General features: G+C 49.1%; 1 protein-coding gene across 1 annotated transcript; it reads right to left on the bottom strand.

Annotated features, from left to right (window-relative positions):
* Positions 1-1,660: 1,660 nt before the first annotated feature.
* LOC144737953 (uncharacterized) lies at positions 1,661-20,760 on the bottom strand. Its single transcript, XM_078620863.1, has 3 exons — positions 20,716-20,760; positions 9,295-9,628; positions 1,661-8,225 (listed from the first exon to the last, which is right to left on the bottom strand). Exons 2-3 carry the CDS (start codon positions 9,601-9,603, stop codon positions 6,876-6,878), a joined length of 1,659 nt encoding a protein of 552 aa, XP_078476989.1. The 5' UTR covers positions 9,604-9,628; positions 20,716-20,760; the 3' UTR covers positions 1,661-6,875.
* Positions 20,761-21,973: the final 1,213 nt, after the last annotated feature.

Below are 21,973 nucleotides of genomic sequence, written 5' to 3'. Positions count from 1 at the left end.
TAGCTAAAGTTTGTATAGCTGAGGAGGTAGCTAAAGTTAATATAGTGAACCAACTGGCCGAGCATTAAGTTTGAGATTGTGTGTGTGTGTTAGGTAGTGGGAGCGGTAGTGTAGTGGTTAGCGCGCTGCGCTATGAACCCAGCGACCTGAATTCGATTCCCGCTCACGGCCAATACCAGTGACGAATATCTGAACCGATCTTGGTCCTCCCCTAGGTCGACTCAGCATCAAATGATTAACTGGTGTGGTGTGTAAACATCTTCACTGGGGAGACAAACGCGGTCGGGCGTGGTGCTGGCCACCCATCCCCTCGTGTATTGTTCCGGCCTTCATAGGTGCTCGCTCACAGCACTTGCCCCAACAGTCTGTTAAGGCTACACGGGGGGGTTCTTTGTCTGTGTGTTAGGTATAGCAGAGTGTTTTGGTTGTGCCAGCACTCTGCCATTCGATCTCTGGGGGGAGGGGTGAGCTCTGCTATTAAAAGTGAACTCGGATCATCTAACCCCACGCATGGTACATGCCCAAAGACTTGCCTGGGTTTTTTTTTCTAAAGTGATCCCATCAACAGAGGGCAAGGGTCTGGTGAAGGTACCCTGGCATGGACCCTGAGTTTCCTCACATGCGAGTGTGCAGCCCGTGTGAGCTCACCTGTGATTCATGATCGCACGTATAATTGTGCACTCTGCTCATTGCTACGGAGAGTCATGTGCGGTTTTTAATTATAATTATTATTATATGAGCAGGCAATGATGATCGGAGATGGGACGGCAAACATTACGTGCACAGCAGAGTACGGGGTATGACCTCCATTTAGGGGCCGTCCATAAATTACGTCACGCACCTATGGGGGAGGGAGTCAGACATTTGTGACGATGTGTGACGATGGGGGGGGGGGGGTTTGAGAAACGTGACGTCACTTCAAAATGCGCAACTTTAAATAAATAGACAACACGTTCTACTTAATTAAATAGACCTTTTTAATAAATGTTTTCTCCTATATCAGAGTGCAGCGCCACATTAAATACGCACTACAATGACAATAGTTTAAAGCGATTTGAAGCATGTTTAGTTTCTTTTGGGGGGGGGGGGGCAGAGCTTTGTGACGTCATATTTGAGGGGGGGTCTGACTTTTCGTGACGCCGTGCGACGAGGGGAGGGGGGGTCAAAATTCGTCCAAAACCGCGTGACGTCATTTATGGACGGCCCCTTAGGTTTGGGCAGACTCCGTGCTGAGGAACTGAGCTGTGTTTTCGCCGTTCCACAAACCTCCCGGCGCTCGGCTGTTCTTGAGTCGCCCACTTCTCCCGGAGGACCAAACACAGCGCGGAGTGTGTCTGCTCATCATCGTCTCCGAACTTTGTTCTTTGTATTGTCCATTGAGCTGACCTGTCCCCGTCGTTAGGATTCGCGGGAGGAGAGGGATCGGGCGGTACCGGCTATCCGAAGCTTCCCGTGACAATCGTCGGGGCTGAGAGCAGAACCGTTTCGATGATTTGAGAATCTCGGCGAGGATCTCTGAGGAGCCAACTGGGTGGGCTCTGACGTGTGGCCCTCATCCCCTAACGCGACCTTAAATACAGTGAACAAATTTTGTGCAAATGTTGGTCAAAATTTTATTAAGACAAACACGCAATAATTCGGCTGACATCGTTACATCATCAAATGTTAGTTTTTTTTACAAGAAAATTGAATACAAAACACAGACTTTCAAACTTAACAAGCATGAACAAAAGCGTAATAATGAATCTATTTATCTATGCCGTCGCTGGGAAAGTGTCCTTTGACGTGTGCAAACTTGTCACTGCAGGGCTAGTTTCATTTACAAGGCTATTATCCATAGATCTGCTCATTATTTGTCTGACCCGTTGTTGTTATTATCATTGGACAATCCTAAAAATCTGCGACGCGTGTCCGTTAACAGTTCCCAGATTCCACGCGCAATTTGCAGCGGAAGCATTGAATGTACACACCCAAAAGTGTCTGGAACCACCTCGGTCTCCTCGCATCTCCATTCTGCCATCTCTGTCCTCACTTAAACCGACTGGTATTAAAATCACTTAAAGTTTCAGTGTGAATGTAATTTTACAACATAATATCTCTTCCGTGTTTTTATTCAGCCAAAACTATTAACTATTTATTTTACCAGATAAGGCCCACTGAGCTATGAATCTCTTTTATTTCAGATGCGACCTGGCTATCACAAATGATAGCTCGACGAAGTGGCTTATCGCATGAAAATGTATAGCGGCCAAATACTCCTAAAGGCATGTTTCTAAATGTGGAAGGGAAAACCCGGAGGACTCAGAAAAAAATCCACGCGACCTCGGGGAGAGACACGCTAACTCCAAATATACAGCAGGCGACAGGGTCTGGATCCAACCCACGACCTCCTGTATACCAAGCGAGGAAACAAACATCTCCTAGTCACTATGGCGAGATGTTGCGGAATGCTTTGTCTGCCAGCCGAGTCGCCTTTGGGGGAGAAAAAGAGCGTCTTCGCTCAAGAGGCTTTATTCTGGAAACTACTCCTGATTCTGATCTTCATCTACTGTCAGGAATTGATTGCCTAACCAAAGCCCCTGTCACCCCCCACGATCACGAAATGTAACAATACAGCCAACATTTGCACATTAATGGTTTTCATCTCTCCATCTCCTCGGTGTATGTAACCATGTTGAACAGAAAATGTATTTAAACTGGAGAAATGTTACACAAAATAAGCGCGAACCAAAAACACGATGGGAGTATAAAGTATAGGAAAGGTTAGAAAATTCCAAAAACATTATACAAATAAAACTGAACTCTTTATATTCCATGAGCCAAAGCCCAGTGAGTGATTTAATTTCGTGAGTTATTTTAACCTGCGGCGTAGTGATTGTATGCAGATTGCGTGCGATTAAAGTTAGTATGGTAGACCGATTAATCAACCTTGCTTGTATGTTGAACTTCTTTCGCACTGCACATCGCCAACGGTGCTAATCTGTGGGTCTCTATGAGTGTCTTTATGAGTGTCTGTGGGTATCTGTGAGTCTCTATGGGTGTGGGTATCTGTGGGCCTCTGTGTATGTATGTTGAACTTCTATCGAACCGTACACAGCCAACCGCGCTAAATGGAAGTGCGGGGGAACGACAACAAACTCGACACAAAAGCAGTTAAATTTCGATCTAAAGCTTTCGTGACTGCTGCAGGGATTCATCGTCATTCAGACGCTGTCTTCCGACAGACCTATTCTTTACCTGAGGACGGCTGCTTGCGTTGTGGCCGAAACGTCGTGAGAATTGTATTTTATTATGTTTTATTTGTATTATTTTATTATTTCCCTTCTACGTGACTTTACCGAAAGAAGCAAGAAGACAAAAGCAGTTATAAAGAAACGCATCCCCCTCGGGCGAGATCCATTCCTGTGGCAAGCATCCCATTAACAGTCTTCGCCTACTCGGTGCTCTGCCATGTGGCCAAACAAGCAAGGAATTATCTACCCAGCACACCCAAGAACAACAACCTTAAGTTCATTGTTTTTTTCGGTAAAGTCACGTATGTAGAAATAAAATAAAATTTAACTAAATAAATGTTAATTTTATTTTATTTAGTTACATTTTATTTTAATAAAATGTATTTAGTTACATTTTATTTCTACTTACGTGACTTTACCGAAAAAACCAATGAGTACAGTAATTTCTGCAGTCACGAAAGCTTAAATCCTATGTTAACCTTAAGTTCAACCACTTAGACTCTTAGAGACCTTAACAGTCATTTGAATGAACACGACGTGACGAAACGGGCGATACGCACTCGAGATGCTAATTAGCATAATTGTTTGCGTTTCTTAAATGACTTTACACCGAAGCAGCCTTGGCTACAGAGCACAACGCTCGTGCACTTGCGGTGCAGATTGTTTTGCACATCGTGTAGGACTCGGTGAGATGGCGGCGGCAGCAGCAGCTATCTGCTCGATCCCTATTCTCTCTTTTCCATCCCTTACCTCCCCTACCCCACCCTCTCTTTCTTCTCTCTTCCCTTTCTTCCCATCCTCCACCACTGTTATTTGTGGTGTTAGAGGCGCTGCTCCCCGACCACGTATCTTGCCTTCCTCCTCGCCTGCCGGGCCGTGCCACGTTGCGCCAGCCGAGGCATCGGCAAGCCTCAAGATATTGGGGCTTTGCCCAGTCCGCCAGGATGTGAGGTCGAGCTCCTCTGCCCGCGGGGGGAGTCTTCAACCATGTCGGTGTAGCCGCGCATAGAGGGAAGCTTTGCATTCGTGGCAAGGCTGCGCGTCCTGTCTCGTTACGGGCCCAGCCGGGACTCCGCTGCTGCACCGCGCGGACGTTGCGGGAACGTCGTCGGCAGAGCGCAGGACTCGACCACGGTAGCCCTCTTCTCCCTCCTGGCCCCAACCCCCTCGCCACCCCTCCTTTTGTGTTCCCAATGCAATGTGGCCTCATTACTTTTCAGCACGCCAGCTTCGACTAGGCCTATCCCAACCCCCTCCTTATCAATCCCTCTTTGTTTTACTAACACCAAAAGTACACCACCACTTACAATAACCCAATGCTTAATTAAAAGTATCACGCAATGCACAATGTAACAATTAATATTCTAGGTTATTTCGGTAAAGTCACGTAGAAAGAAAATAATAAAAATTAAACAATAAAATTCACACGACGTTTCGATTGCAACACAAGCAATCATCATCATGTGCGAAAACGACAGCAAGAAAATTTGGTTTTCACACCTGATGATGATTGCTTGTGTTGCAATAGAAACGTCGAGAGATGTTTATTGTTTGATTGTTATTATTTTATTATTTCCCTTCTACGTGACTTTACCTCAAGAAAAAAGAACATGAATCCCTGCAGTCATGAAAGCTTAAATCGAAAAATGTTACAATTTCTGTAAAGCGCCTTGGTAAAAGCACTATATAAATCTCATTAAGATAAGCTTGTTAAAAAATGCAATCCATTGTGTAAAAATAACTATCGAATCGTACTATTTTTTTTTAACACGTAAAAATGTATTTGTAACTTAACAAGCATAAACATAAGCCAGTACATAGTGTGTGAATTTGCGTTTATGAATAAGCTACTATGATCTTTCAACTGCTGGCTGAGTGCCTCTCTCAACTATCACCATCCATGGCCTAGTGAAGCAATGAATCTCGAACCTGGACATGGGATAACGAATTTGTTACTCCATCTTCTTCGGCTACTTTCACTCCTTTTGTTTGTAATTCTTTCATTATTACCGACCAGGGCGTCATTTTAGGCAAGAAAATCTGAAAAATCGCACGGAAACCATATCCCCCCCCCCGTAAGCCTTGGGTAATCTTGTGTCATTTTCCATTAACAAACTAGACAAAAGTGCGACACAGCGAGAACTAACGCTTATCCGACTGACTCTGTGACTAAGCGATGTGGCGACTGCTGAAACTCGGTATTATGCCATTATCATTACATTGAGTAGGTTTACACCGAGCCCACGTTATAATAATACTATTATAATAATATAATTAGAATTACCGTTCTGGAGTATTTTTTTACATGTGGTTACTGAGCACAGACCCTGTGGTCCAAACCGATTGGAGGACTTTTTATTAAATAATGCAATCGATACAAAGTTAACCCACCACCACCCGACACGGCCAATTAGTCAAGTTTGTCAAGTGGACAATACGGGCCGATTAGCCACTACAGCACATGACCTGTGACGTCCTCTCAAATAGTGAATTCCGTGGGTTTACTCTCCTTCACACCCGCGTCATTTTACGGCTGTCACTGTCGACATTGTAACACTCGCTGATACTTTTTATTTTATTTTACCAGGTAAGGCCGCACTGAGCTATGTAGCTCCTTTTTCAGAAGCGACCTGCCTATCACAAATTATAGCTTGGCGAAGTGGCTTATCATGTGGAAATTCATAGCAGTAGCCAAATACCCTAAACACGTAATGTTGATTCTAAATGTGGAGAGGAAAAAAACGGAGGACTCGGAGGAAAAATCCACACGACCACGGGGAGAACATGCAAACTCCGAATATACAGCAGGTGTCAAGATCGGGATCGAACCCACTACCTCCTGCATATTAGGTGAGGTAGTTAACATCTCATCACCGTGGCACCCACGATCCGCCAGTACGGCCTGGATCTTGCTCCCTTCAGACTACCACTTTTCGGAACCCTAAAAGACTATCCGTGGGCAAGGATATTTTTGGCGATGGTGAACCAATTCACTTCAAGAGTCAGGACAGGACTTTTACTAACAAGACTGTCGCAACTCTCATTTTTCGATGGCGTATTCTCACTTACGATGCTGTTGTCGGTAGATCTGCTCATTGTTTGTCTGACCCGTTATAAAAAAAAAAATCTATGACGCACCTCTCATTTTTGTCTATGAATAGTTGGCACGCAATTTGAATCGAAAGTATTTAATAGAGCCGCCCCAACGTGACTGGGACCACCCTGAGTGTCGTCCCCTTGCATCCTGTCAACCCATACGGTTTACCCGTATACTTCTATGATATTTTTGGCACGTTCGTATACTTCTATAGGGAAATTGAGTCTTGAGGTCCGTTAGGGCATAACAACCATTTCAATACGGGCAAAAAAATGTTGTCTCTTTATTTGTGTTTCTGCCTTGTGATGGGATTTTGTAGGATAAACATTGAGACGTATAATGGCACAGGGTGACCAATAAGGTCTGAATTGGTCTGCAATAAGGTAGGCACTGATAAGGGATTGACAGGTATGGTCATGTCATAACGTAACTACGTCTTGTATTTAGATATGGGCCGCTGCTGTGTGGAGGAATGAGAATTGCTTTATGAATCTCGAGTAATATAAAAACGTTGTTGCGAGTAATTTGGCAGCTTGTGGAGGCCACTATTCCAGCCCATTACTCGGTGCCAGAGAGTTGCGGCACTCTAGATGTTTCTTCCCTATCACGTCGACGTAGCACCTGTCGAACGACGTACCATTCTTGTGGCAATACGTGTCTGGCGCACAGCAATATTCCCAGTTATTGTTTATGTCCGTGTAGCACCAGAAGTAGTTTTTTGAGTGTGAGCCACACGGGAAATCAAATCGGCACCGTCTCCCGCTCACGGTCATCATGGAGTATGCCGGCGAGCACGAGACCCACTTGATGTCCGACATGCACATGTACCCTTTATGTGACGCTTGATAGGTGCACTCCGAAGTGCAGCAGTGCTCCCAGTGCTTCGAGTAGCTGGTATAACACCACGAATACTTTTGATCATGGATGCCGCATGTGAAGTCGGGTCTGCACGGGATCCCATGGGCAGTGACTGCGTTCTGATTGTGCCTCTGCTCCTCCAGTATACAGGAAGTCGCTGCCGTCTGTGATGCTAGCTCACCAGACCCTGGCAATGAATCAGTGTGAACGCAGGCCAGACCACTCTCATTACGCAGCACCCGCACGTGGTCGAACCAGTCTTTGTTGCTGTCAAACTTCAACCTTATCCTGATGCTGTCCACGTTTGTCCTGGTGCTGCTTGTCCCGCCGGAGTAGATGTCGCCAAGGTTGTTGTTCAGGAGCTTCTGTTCAGATGGCGAAATCGACTGCGGAAACTCTGCAAAGGACGCCGTGTACGTCACGACGTTCGCCGTGATCAAAGCGGCGATGACTTTGGCCGCAATACTATTTCTTCCATTGCACGTGTCAGTGAAGAGACTCAGTCTGCTGTACGAGTATAACCTCGCCAACTCTCTTTCGAGATGCTCAATTGTTATTGGCCGGATTTCCACGCCAGGAATGTTTTTCCCAATGTAGCCAAAACTAAATCTTTCGTTCCTGTTTACGTGGTCACAGCACACTGCTGACCACACGTAATCCGGAATGGTGACTCTATCATACGCTCTGGTTTCATTTTCCAGCGCGTCATCGGGATCGATGGGAATTTTGAACTTAGAGGGAATGGCACCAGTGATGAAGTAAGCTACAGAAGGCGATGGGCATTTTTCCTTCACGATGTATTGGGAGTCGTTTTGGTATTTGCTCCATTTCATTCCGTTGAAGGACCGATCCAGCGGGACGGCATTCGTCAAGGTGAAAGTGGCCGTTCTTTCCTCGTCGCAGTGATAGGAACTGGGGTTGAGGTGGCCTCGGTCGTAGCTCGTCACCACATAATCTTCGTTCACTGCCTGCATGTAGGCCACACCCATGACGCTTATTTCGGGCGCCATGTTGTTGCTGAAATTGCGATTGGTGACCTGGAAAAATGAAGTGTTATTAAGACTTAAGAACGAACGATTTAGTTTTGTTTACATCGGGAAAATGTTCCCGGCGTGAATCTTCGTCATTTTAGTGGTGCTCGTTAAATTAAATCCAATAACATTGACGATAAAAAGATACCTGAAGCGTAAATCCGCATTTTATAAGAATGGGGAACAGGCTCGAGGGTGGTGGCGTGTTAATGATACATTTATATTTTGAGCAACCTAACACAAACAAACGTAGTGGATAATATTTGGTCGCGAAAGTCTACATGTTAAACTAATTAATATTTTACTTATGCTATTTAATAAAAAATAGAATTAGATAAACTACCCTTTAAAACTACCGTAACCCTAAGATCTAAACCATAGGGCGCCATGGTGGCGATGTTAACTACCTCGCTTGGAATGCAGGAGATCGTGGGTTCGATCCCGACCTAGACACTTGCTGTATATTGGAGTTTGTGCGTCTCTCTCCCCGTGGTCGTGTATGTTTTTTTTCTCCAGGTCCTCCGTTGTTTTTTTCCTCCACAGTTATAAACATCCACTTAGAGTATTTAGATAATTTTACTGCTGTAGATTTCCACATGACAAGCCACTTCGTTGAGCTATCGTTTGTAATAGCCAGGTTGCTTCTGAAAAATAGCTACATAGCTCAGTGGGGCCTTCACTGGTAAAATCGTAAATTGTTTAGTTTGAACAGTTGCAGTATCCATACCGGTGAACCCCTTGTCAGTGTCTACCTTGTTACAGACCAATTCAGACCTTATTGGTAATCTCGTGCCCTTATGAATCTCAACATTCATCCTACAAAGTCCCATCACAAGAGAGAAACACAAACAAAGAGACATTTTTGCCCGTATAGAAATGGCAGGATGCAGTATGGACCTGAAAACTAAATTTTCCTGTACAAGAATACGGGGTAAACCACATGGGTTGACAGGTATGTGTATCTGTGAACGCATTCTGATTTGATGCGCCATAGGCTCAATTGCAATGCATGGTACAGTGTGCAAAACACATTGATATGCAACAATGGTGTGGTCATTGGAATGCGAATCATTACCTGCGGTTCAACAAACCAAACCCTTCGTTTATTGGGCTCGCCTTCACACAACGACCTCGAGCTGTGCTCGTATTTGTACGCAGAATAGACAGGGATACGGCTGTTGGGGTTGTACAGGGTGGCGAAGCGACTCCTGTCATTGTATGTCTGGCAGATTTTGTTGCACCAACGGCAGTTGGTCACTCGCGGCTGAAGCTTCTTGTAGAAGAAGTCCTCGCATGCGCCGCGCTGAAAATCGTTCACCACTTTCGCTCGGGTGAGCAAAACGCTCAGGGCCAGAGACGTGATCAAGAAAAGCAGAGCCGCCATCTCCTTGTCCACCTCTGCGGTTTACCTGTGTCAAATGTGTTGGACACAAAACGACAGTCTCCGGTTATTAATTATATCAAGAAGTAAGTGTTTGTAAAACGTGCAATGTTCATGTCATCAGCTCCATTAAACAGTTCTGGCTTGAATTGTCTACTGAACCGGTTAAATGTCTGAAAATAAGTCTCGAACATCATGCAGCGGAAGTGATTTCCAGGCCAATGGATCACTGCCTGAGTGGGTGAGTGGGTGAGTAAATGGATGATTGGGTGGGTGAGTACCAAGCCTATGGACCGCTGCATTGGTGGGTGGGTGAATGGGTAGGTAGGTGGGTGTGTAAATGGATGAGTGGGTGGGTGAGTACCAAGCCGATGGACCCCTGAGTTGGTGGGTGAATGGGGGGGTTAGTGGTTGGGTGAGTGGGTGGGTAAATGGATGAGTGGGTGGATGAGTACCAAGCCGATGGACCCCTGAGTTGGTGGGTGGGTGGGTGGGTGAATGGGTGGGTAGGTGGGTGGGTGGGTCGGTGAATACCAAGCCTATGGACCACTGCATTGGTTGGTGAGTAGGTGGGTGAGTGGGTAGGTGGGTGAGTGGTTTGGGTGGGTGGGTTCGTAGGTGGGTGAGTGAATGGGTGGATGAATGGGTGGTTGGGTGAGTAGGTGAGTGGGTCAGTTGAGTACTTAGCCAATCGACCGCTGAGTGGGTGAATGGGTGGGTGGGTGAGTGGGTGGGTGGATGAGTGGGTGGGTGAGTCGGTGAGTCGGTGGGTGAATGGGTGGGTGGGTGGGTGAGTCGGTGGGTAGGTGAGTACCAAGCCGATCGACCGCTGAGTGGGTGAGTAGGTGGATGAGTAGGTGAGTGGGTGTGCGTGAGTATGTGAGTGGGTGGGTGAGTGGGTGAGTGAGTAGGTGAGTGGGTGAGTGAGTAGGTGAGTGGGTGGGTGGGTGGGTGGGTGAGTGGTTGGGTGAGCAGCTGGGTGAGTGAATGGGTGAGTAGGTGAGTTGATGGGTGCGTAGGTGAGTGAATGGGCGAGTAGGTGCCTGGTGAGTAGGTGCCTGGATGAGTAGGTGGGTAAAGACGGTAATTGGTTTAACGAAACCAGTTGTTAAGTGATTTGATCGTTAGGCGATTATAGGAGAGACACATTAAAGGGCTTAATTCGTTCCGACAGCATCGAAAGTTATATCCCATTTTAACCCCCCAAAAAATGTACTATATAATATTTACACGATGGATATTCATACACAGAGATACGACCAATATTTTAAACGCGTAATATTACAAGAAACACGATTAATAAATCCATTAATAAATATTTACTCTACCTATAAGAGCCCGTAGTTAACAGGGGAGCGGTTGGTAAGTGAACATATGTGCCTGTATGGAGGCACTACACTACTATACACTACATTATATACTACACTACTGTAGTGAATTCAACTGAGTCGCAGACGTATACTTGGAGGCAACACATTTATTTAACTCCAACACAAAGGGGTAACTTCCCTTAACAGAATAACAACCTATGGTGGTGACCACCAGGCTAACTATGCTAGTTACAACGTAACTGCTACTACGGACGAGGACCACAGCTCGGGTCCAGGTCCACGTGTTGAAGACTCGTTGATCGGAGAACGTAGAATGTAGACATAGACGAAGGTTTCTTCAGGATGAACAACAAAGCCGGTCCCTCTGGGGGACCCGGCTTATATTCTCTGCGGCGTGGCTGGCTCCGCCCTTGGCCACGACCACCTTCCAGAATCCTCTAGCAGGATCTGGACCCCGACCACGTGACCACCCCTAGCCCCCACTTGGGGCCCTATTGTAGAATTAACTGGTCACGTGTCCTCTTGAGTCAACTAAAGTGGCATGGCCTTTAGTAACCTTATTCCTATGGCCGGTACTCCCACACCCTATCCCATAGGGCTGGCACTGCACGCCAAGGATGGTGCCATCCAGCGCTGTCAATCAGCACTCACTGAGCCCCTCTAGGGCAGGTACTACACCCACACCATAGTGGTATCCGCGATGTTGTTACATCGCAAGCCGTGCCTCTCTCGGGCCGGCACTAATGTACACTACATTGTATAAAACTGCTAAAAACTACACTAATGTACACTACATTATATACTATACTACTGTACACTACACTGCTATACACCACTGATATACACTACACTACTACATACTATACTACTATATACTACACCACTGTACACAATACACTACTACACCCTATACACTTATATACACTATAAACTTCTATATGTAGTGGTGATACGCGCTGGCAGGAGGGATCGTGAGGCAGCGCGTGGTGATTGGTTACATCGAGTGGGTGCTCACATCGCGGTCCGCATAGGCTCCGCCCCCTCGGGAGCGGAGGGCTATGTAAGGCGATGCGCGATGGCACTCGGGGAGTTGGTAACCAGTGAAGACAGAAGACGGAGGAAGAGATAGGCCCTGGGACCCCTAGCCCCGCTGCCCTTGTTAGGGCCGGGGTTCTGAGAGGCTCAGAGGCGAGGCCTTGGGATTCACGGTTCGACGCCCTTGTAGGGGCTCGGGCTGTGTAGCCCAGTGGTCGAGACCCATAGTCTGACAAGAGGGGTCTGATAGCTCCCCGTTGGGAGAGCGTGGCCGGAGAGCCTGAGTCTAGGCAGAGGTAGGCATGCGTACCCTACGGGAGAGACTGAGTAGGACCCGAGCCGAGTGTGCGTTGGGGTCTGATAGCTTCCCGTGGGGAGAGCGTAGCCGGAGAGCCTGAGACCATCTTATTTGACAGACAACTATTACAGGTTATTGATAGACAGCCAGTTTTGTTTTACCAGGTTTAGTTTTTTCTTTTTTCACACTTTTGTTATGTAGGCTAGGCGTAGTCACAAACCGCACCTCTCCATAACAAAGGCTCAGTCTTTTGTTATGCAGTCTATTCTTAGTCTTAAGCCTCACCTTACCATATTAATAAAAAGTGTGCCGTACTTGGCCCTTCCCCTCTTCAACCATTATATATACGGAGTGGTAGCTCTTGTAATCTCTCATTTACTTGATACAGCTGTCGTGGCTGTGACGGTTCCACCTGAAGACGGAAGCTTGTGTTGCCTCCGAAACGTCGTGATTTTTTATTTATTTTACTTTTATTAATTTGAATTTAAAATTTTTACCTACGTGACTTTACCGAAAAAACCTAAGAATAGGAATCCATACTCTTTGGTTCTTTCGGTAAAGTCACGTAGATAGAAAACTGTTAATAGATCACGACGTTTCGACACAAGCGACCGTCTTCGGGTGAGAGAGAGAAAGCTACTGAAACAAGGTCTTATGTAGGCTTGAGATGGGTGCAGCCTCAAGGTAAGAAGGCAGGGCTAGAGATGGTCTGCCTGAGGCTGTGGAAGTGGCTATTGTATTGTGAGGGATTAGCATATCAATGCACGAGATTAGTATTCAGCAGCATCGTTGACTTGCCTAGTATGTCGCAGCTTCGGTGACTGAGCGAGAAGGACATCCAGCCCGTCAATACAAAGACATCCAACCTAATAATGCAACTCATAGAGTCAGCTAAAATCGCAGGAAGGATGGAAACATCACAGCAGGTTAAGACTTTACCTGGTTAATCACGTCCTTCCAATGATTGCTCAATTTGTACCCATCTTCTCAGTTGAAGTTGTGTCTGTGTTTATATATCTGGGTGGCTTCATGAACAAATGTCTGATAGACAGTAGGTTTGCAGAGTACCTTCGTCTTGGAAAAATCAATTTCGTGTGTGCCCACAGTGTTAAAACCATGATCCGCAACGGCAGAGGTATTGGTCCTACCTTCCTTCAGATCTGCCTTGTGTTCGCGAACACGGTCTGAGACATGTCATTTCGTTTCCCCAATGTAACTGCTGCCGTAGCCACGACTTAGTTTGTAGACACCAGGAAATTGCATGTCAGGAATCACATCCTTTACAGATGGGATCCAATCAAGGATTTGTGTACTGTACTTTGTTTCATCAAACCCAATGAAAATGTTTGTTACGTTATACTTTTGTTTTAACGATTGAGAAGCAAAGGTGGTGCAAGGCTGCAGTAAAGGGTAATAACCACTTGTCTAGACATGAGAGGGCTGACACTTAATGCTCCGAAGAGATGTGGTCAACAATCCATCGCTGGACTGCCATCAGCTGTCTCGCGGCCATCCCCAAGTCAACAACTACGTGTTATATCTGTGGAGTACCTTTTTGCCAATATCAAACTATGAAAACACATCTGAATAGGTGTTAGCCTTTCTGTCAATAAAACAGGAGGTGTGTTAAGATGTTCAAACACCAAAGTAGCTTTCTCTTGCAAGGCGTTTGAACACCTTAGCATCTGGTTGATGTTTGAACATCTTAACACCGGTTTATTACCAGAAAGGCAAAAGCTTATTTATTTTTGATACTGACAAAATAAGGTTCCATCGTTATAACTGCTCAATTGCCGAGCTAGTAATACCATGCCTTTCTACTCTTCGCCTTTTGGCGTTCTGAGGCAAGGCTGACCACAAATGATAGCTCAACGAAGTGGCTTATCACGTGGAAATGTATAGCAGCAGGCACATACTCTAAACGCGTGACGTTGATTCTAAATGTGGTGGGGGGACCGGAGGACCCAGAGAGAATTCCATGCAACCACGGGGAGAGAGACACGCAGACTATATATATATAGCAAGGGTCAGGGTCGGAATCGAGCCCACGACCTCCTGTACAAAAGGCGAGGGAGGCAACTTCCCCTACGAGATGTTATGAAGCGGGTTACATCAACAACCAATACAATAAGCTATTATAAGATCATGATAGAAAGAAGGTAAGCAAGTCGTTAAAGATATAATTAATAAATGTGTAGTGAGTCCAACTGAGTTGCAGACGTTATCTTGGGAGCAACACTATTTATTCACGTAACAATACGTAACATAACACAACCTACGCGCGGGTCTCGAATGCCCATCTAACCACGCTACGGCAGAACTAGACGCGGTTCACTATCCCGGTCCGGACCACGAGCTGGGTCCTGGACCACGTGGCTAGGGGCTTCTTCTCGCCGACGTGGATCTTCGAACACCAAAACTTGAAGAACTCCGAGTTCCTCACGGAGCTCTCATTATATGCCCCGAGGCTGGGGCTGGCTCCTCCCATAGCCTTGCCCACCTTCCAGGCTTCTCGAGCTCCCTCTCGAATGTTCCCGAGAGCTCTCTGGGACCACGTGACCGCCCCTCGGCCCCCGTCCACCGGTGGTCCCCCTCCAGTATCGCCCGGTCACGTGACAACAGGTCAGCCAGAGTATCATGCCCCAGGGTAACCCTGGCTGGCTGATGCTCGCTCTCGCTCCCTCACTGGGAGCCGGCAGCGCAGACTGCTCGCGGTGCCTCCGCGCTAACCAGCACTCACCCAACCACCGCTAGTGTGGTGTTGCAGCCCGCAACCCGGGTTACCCGCAATGACAACATTACCATGACTTCGTAAGTCCCGGCACCACACAGTGACAAGTACAGTCACTACAAATGCATCTAAATAAAGTATAGAAGTACAAACTTTACTGTCAATTTGTCAACACCAAATGCAAGCTTGTGACTGCAGGGATTCATATTCTTGGTTCTTTCGGTAAAGTCACGTAGAAGGGATACAACAACAGTCCCAGACAACACCAAGACAACAACATACCCAGACCACACCAAGACAACAACAGTCCCAGACTACACCAAGACAACAACAACAGACCCAGACAACACCAAGATAACAACAACAGACCCAGACCACACCAAGACAACAACAACAGTCCCAGACTACACCAAGACAACAAAAACAGTCCGAGACCACACCACGACAACAACAACAGTCCCAGACTACACCAAGACAATAACAAAAACAGTCCCAGACTACACCACGACAATAATAACAGTCCCAGACCAAACCAAGACAACAACAAGAACAGTCCCAGACCACACCAATAAAACAACAGTCCCAGACCACACAGACATAATAACAGTCAATGGATAATTGAGTCATCTTCTATATATATAAAAGGGAAATTTGTGAATGTGTGTCTGTTCAAAATGGTTAGCGTACTTCCCGACATGCAACAAGCTTGAAATTTGCCATGTGGGTACTTTCCAGACTGTACACCAAGCAAAAATTAAAAAAATAGACTTTTGTATATATTTTTTTAGGACGGGGGGGGGGGGGGGCACAATAATGATATATTTTGCACGGCAAGTGAGCTGTGATGCCACATCTGTCATGTCACCCGTATCGGAAGCGTAACGGAGTCTGCCTGCTGATGTCACCCCCCCACCAACCCTCCGCGGGTAAAGTGAAATACAAATGTGTTGCAGGTCTAAGGCGTTCTTCGCGCAGCATTGTTGCTTTATTTTTTGAGTCGTTTACTGCTGTACGCACCCTGAAAGTTGTGTGTGTCTGCAGCAAGCGCGTGTATGTGTATCAATGTGTAGGGGTGTCAGGGGAAGGATTCCCACCAATAGATGGGTTAGTGGGAGGGGTGATCGAGGAGATATAAGGAGAGAACGGGCGGGAAGAAGGGGCCTTTGGCAGGAACGAGATTGGGACGGCTGGGGACAGGTGTGAATGGCGGAGGGGGCCAGCCGGGGTGTACCCTACGTGCAGGCTCTGGTCAGTAAGTCTGTCTCCATTCCCCCGGCAGCCCAGATGCTGGTTCCGCTGCAATATCGGTCCCCCCTCGTGACAGCCCGACCAGACTCACCCATCCTGGTGTCTCCGGCGTCAGCTGCCATGGATCGCCATGCGCTGGTGGGAGCCGAAACTATTGTACAGAGGAACCAGCATCTGTTCATTCAGGTGCTGAACACCTCCGATAGAACAGCGGCGGTGCAGGAGGGAACAGTTCTGGCCCACGTTAGTCCCTTGTCACTAGGAGCCCCAGGGACAGAGCCCGAGCTTGTAGGCAGCATCAGCCAGTCCGAGGACAGAGGGGCCGAATCGTGGATGGACCAGCTGGCGGGGCCTGAGCCGGGATTGCCGCCCGACCAGAAACAGCAGCTGCACTCGTTATTGCAGGAGTTCTCGGACGTGTTCAGCCGGGGACCGTTCGACCTAGGGCGCACAAATCTGTCACAGCACCACATCAACACGGGAGATGCCGCACCCCTGCGCCAAAACACATATAGAATGAGGTCAATGGAAAAAGGGCACATTCAACAAGTGGTGGAGGAGATGCTGCGGGCCGACATAATTTCTCCATCCTCGAGTCCCTGGGGGGCACCGGTGGTCCTAGTCAAAAAGTCAGATGGGTCACTGAGATTCTGTGTGGACTTCCGACGCCTAAATGCCGTCACGCTGGCCGACGCATATCCCCTACCACGTATCGACGACTCATTGGATGCACTGGCGGGAGCAACATTTTTCAGTACGCTGGATTTATTGTCCGGGTTCTGGCAGGTCCCACTAGACGCGGACTCCCGGCCTAAAACAGCGTTCCGGACACCACAGGGCCTGTTCGAGTTCAACTGCCTGCCTATGGGTCTCCAGACTGCGCCGGCAACGTTCCAACGCATAATGGAGTTGGCCTTAGCAGGCCTCCAATGGGAAACGTGCCTCATCTACCTGGATGACGTCATTGTTTTCAGCCGATCATTCGAGGAACACATTGACCGATTACGTCAGGTATTCCTGCGGTTCCGGAACGCAAACTTGAAGCTCAAGCCGTCGAAGTGCCACCTTATGCAGTCGTCGGTACGCTACTTGGGCCACGTTGTCAGTGAGTCTGGAGTGGCTACAGACCCGGAAAAGACGGCCTGCGTGAGGGCCTGGGCTGTTCCCACAACGGTTCTGGAGGTACGCCGGTTTGTGGGTTTCGTTTCTTACTACCGCCGGTTTGTGCCCAACTTTGCAACCATTGCCAAGCCCTTGCACGTGTTGACGGCGAAGAACCAGAGGTTTTATTGGGGCCCTCTGGAGGAAGAGGCATTCCAGCAGCTGCGTTCACGTCTGACAGATGCACCACCATTGGCCTTTCCGGATTTTGGCCTCCCCTTTATCCTGGACACGGACGCCAGCGATGTGGGCATCGGCAGTGTTTTGTCGCAAGTCCAGCAGGGTCGGGAGGTGGTTATCGCCTATGGTAGTCGCGTGCTTTCATCAGCGGAGCAGTGCTACTGCGTCACACGTAGGGAACTCCTGGCAGTCGTTCACTTCGTGCAGCAATTCCGACCCTACCTGTATGGTCGCAAATTTATGGTCCGCACTGACCACGCGGCCTTGCAGTATTCGCTCCGCATCGACCAGCCATCGGGCCAACTGGCCAGATGGATAGAGCGCCTGCAGGAGTACAGGTACCAAGTAGTGCATCGCAAAGGGACCAGACATGCCAACGCAGACGCATTGTCCCGACTGGCGCCCCAGGGCCCTTGTGCATGCACCACAGGCGGGGCACGCTGCAAGGAGGCGAGGCCGGAGGGGACGGTCATCGCTCCCGTATGCACGGCGGAGGGCGCACAGGGTGAGGTCCAGCTGACCGACCACGACCTGGGGCTGACCTTGGACGATTGGAGACGGCTACAGCTGGAGGAAGCCCCACTGCGAACGCTACGCGCCTCAGCAGAGGCAGGGGGGGAGGAGTACATCGTATGGGAGGACCTCCTCATGCGATGGGACCCGACAGGGCGCCGGCGATGCCTGGTAGTTCCGGAGTCGCTGCGTCAACAATTGGTTATGGACGTACACGGCCGCCAGCTGCTGCACCTGGCAGGGCGGAAGACACTGTACACATTACAGGGTCGGTACTTTTGGCCAGGTATGACCGCTGACGTGCATCGATGGGTCGCTACCTGCGTCGAATGTGCGCGGCAAAAGCCGCCACCCCGGGTAAGCCGGGCGCCCCTACAGCCCATCACGGTGGCCAGGGTCAACGAATTGGTTGCGTTGGACATCCTGGGACCACTGCCGGTCACGCCACGGGGAAATAAATACCTGTTGGTCGGAGTCGAGTACTGCACGAGGTGGCCGATGGCGTGGGCCCTCCCGGACCAAACGGCACAGACCATCGCCGATGCCTTCGTGGGAGGCTATGTCCTTGATAAGGGGGCACCGGAGCGGTTGCTCACGGATCAGGGCAGGAATTTCTCCTCACAGCTATTGAAGGACGTCTGTTCTATCTTGGGCACTAAAAAGGTCCGAACATCTCCATATCATCCCCAGACCGATGGGATGGTAGAGCGGCTTAACCGCACCATAGCGGCCATGCTGTCCCAAGTGGTGGACGAAAACCATTCCGACTGGGACCTCCACATTCCATCGGTCTTAGCGGCGTACAGGGTGGCCCCACACGTGGCGACGGGGTTCTTGCCGTTTTTCCTGATGTACGGACGGGATCCCGTTCCGCCTATTGAGGTGCAGCTGACGGACATTCCCGCAAGAGCCGACGCATGGCCGAAGGCACTAAAGACCTCCCTCATTTATTTGAGAGAGGCCCGCCAAGCAGCCGAGGCCGCATCGGCCACGAGCTAAGAGAGTAATGTACGGATACGGGAGAGGACAGTGACAGCCAAGCCCTTTAAAGTCTGGGACCAGGCATGGCTACACTGTCCTCAGGTGCCGGTTGGCCTCTCACCAAAGCTGCACCGACCCTGGAAAGGGCCGGTCGAGGTCATTAAAGCACTCCGACCGCAGTGCGTCCAGGTCCAACTGGGTAAGCGATGATGGTTTGTACACCCCACCCGCCTTAAGCCATACATCTCTCCACCGTCATCTTCACCAACATCACCACCAACATCATCATCATCCCTACCCAGGCCAAGGTCGCCGACCACCACGCGCCGACCGGCAGGGGGTTCGGTGCCCTGTGTTCCCTTGTCACGTACAGCACCCCATGTGAGGCCTGACGGAGCGGCGGCACGAGCGGGGGCCGGAGAGACAGCGGCACCAGGCAAGGCGACACCGGCACCACCGAACCAGGGACCGCGACGTGAGGGCCTTCGAAGGAGGGGGCCGCCACGGTCATCTGCTGCCTGTGGATGTCCGGGCTGTTACGGGATGCTGGCTGGAGACCTGGGCAGGCCGCGCAATTGATTTTGTTGTGTTATATTGCATTGTATGGTTGTGGGGGGGGTAAGGGCTGTCGTCACTGTCAGTGGTGGGAGGCATGGGGAGACTTAAATGGTCCATGGGGGAGGCAGAACCGAGGACGGTTATTTTTTCTCCGGGGGGGGGGGGGGGGGGGGTGATGTAGGGGTGTCAGGGGAAGGATTCCCACCAATAGATGGGTTAGTGGGAGGGGTGATCGAGGAGATATAAGGAGAGAACGGGCGGGAAGAAGGGGCCTTTGGCGGGAACGAGATTGGGACGGCTGGGGACAGGTGTGAATGGAAGAAAAGGAATAAAGGACGAGACCCCTGCAATCTCGTGTCGGCTCCCCTTTACAAATGGACGTGCGCACGTGTGGGGGGGGGGGGGTGTAGTGGTTAGGCACTGCGCTGCGCTACGAACCCGGCGACCTTAGTTCGATTCCTGCGCACGGCCACCACCAGTGATGATTATTTGAACTGGTCCTTAGGCCTTCCCTAGGTCTACTCAGCCTCAAACGAGTAGCTGGTGTGGTGTGTGAACATCGCCACTGAGGAGACAAAGGCGGCCGGGCGTGGTGAATCCAAGTCCCGGGCGAAGCCGGGTAGTAAAGCTAGTATTATACATATGCTACTTGATGGTGTCTATAACATTATAACTAATGTTGGTGAAAAACAGCTTCAAATCTAGAATGAAAAACACTACTTTGCAGATTTCCAGGACGAAATGTTGAAGGGATCACTTTGACCTTTAAGTTAGACATCTGTTAATTCAACCTTGCAGATTATACAAAGATGCTTTTGTCATTAGTCTATGAACTATTAAACTTTTTATTTTTATTTAGCAGGTAAGCCCCACTGGATAGATATTTTTCAGAAGCAGCCTGGCTATCACAAATGATCACAAATGATAGCCCAACGAAGTGGGCTTATCACGTGGAAATACCCTAAACGCGTGGCGATGTTGATAATTAATACATGTGGAGGGAAAAAATCCGGAGGACTTGGAGAAAAATCCACGCGACCACGGGGAGAGAGACACGCAGACTCCATAGATACACTCACCACTCAATCGTATCGTCTCTTTCGCGTGAAGAAGCTCCTGCGAGATGCCCCAAAAGTCTCATGAATGCGACATATATATACACCGAATATTATATAAATATTATAAATATATAATTAATATGTCATGTGTGTAAATATATAACATTTTAATGGAAGGGGGCTCCACCTTTAAAACCACAGCCTGTGGTGATTGGCCAATTATTGGTTCGAGAAGTGGTTTTGGCAGCCCGCCACATTGCGCAGTCATCAAACGCGAGATTGCGGGCTCGTCGCCGTGCCAACGGAAGCGTGGTGTCATGTGCGTGTGGTGTGCGTGGTGTGCGTGTGGTGTGCGTGTGGCGTGAGTGTGGTATGCGTATGGTGTGCTTTGTGTGCGTGTGGTGTTGTGTGGTGTGCTTGTGGTGTTGTGTGGTATTGTGTGGTGTCGTGTGAATGCGGTGTGCATGGTGTGCGTGCGGTGTGAATGGTGTGCGTGTGGTGTTGTGTGGTGTTGTGTAGTGTGCATGTGGTGTGAGTGTGGTGTACATGTGGTTTGCGTGTGGTGTGCGTGTGGTGTGCATGTGGTGTGCGTGTAGTCTACGTGTGGTGTGCGTGTGGTGTGCCTGTGGGATGCATAGTGTGCGTGTGGGATGCATGGTGTGCGTGCGGTGTGCGTGTGGGATGCGTGGTGTGCGTGTGCTGTGCTTGGTGTGCGTGTGCTGTGCTTGGTGTGCGTGTGGTGTTGTGTGGTGTTGTGTGGTGTTGTGTGGTGTTGTGTGGTGTTGTGTGGTGTGCATGTGATGTGCGTGGTGTACGTAATGTGCGTGTGGTGTGTGTGGTGTGCATGGTTTGCGCGTGGTGTGCGTGTGGTGTGCGTGTGGTATGCGTGTGGTGTGCTTGTGGTGCGTGTGGTGTGCTTGTGGTCGTGTGGTGTGAATGTGGTGTGCGTGTGGTGTGAATTGTGTGCTTGTGGTGTTGTGTGGTGTTGTATGGTGTGCGTGCGGTGTGCGTGTGGTGTGCATGGTATGCGTGTGGTGTGGTGTCCGCGTGGTGTGCGCGTGGTGTGCATGTGTGTGCGTGTGGTGTGCGTGTGGTGTGCGTGTGGTGTGCATGGTGCGCGTGTGATGTTGTGTGGTGCGTGTGGTGTGCGTGTGGTGTGTATGGTGTGCGTGTGGTGTGCGTATGGTGTGCTTGGTTTGGTGTGCGTGTGGTGTACGTGTGGTGTGCATGGTGTGCGTGTGGTGTGTGTGGTGTGCGTGTGATGTGCGTGTGGAGTGCA

The sequence above is a fragment of the Lampetra planeri genome, chromosome 76 (assembly GCF_965212315.1).
Source record: "Lampetra planeri chromosome 76, kcLamPlan1.2.h2, whole genome shotgun sequence".
Lineage (NCBI taxonomy): Eukaryota > Metazoa > Chordata > Hyperoartia > Petromyzontiformes > Petromyzontidae > Lampetra > Lampetra planeri.
This window is presented reverse-complemented; position numbering and strand designations above follow the sequence as displayed.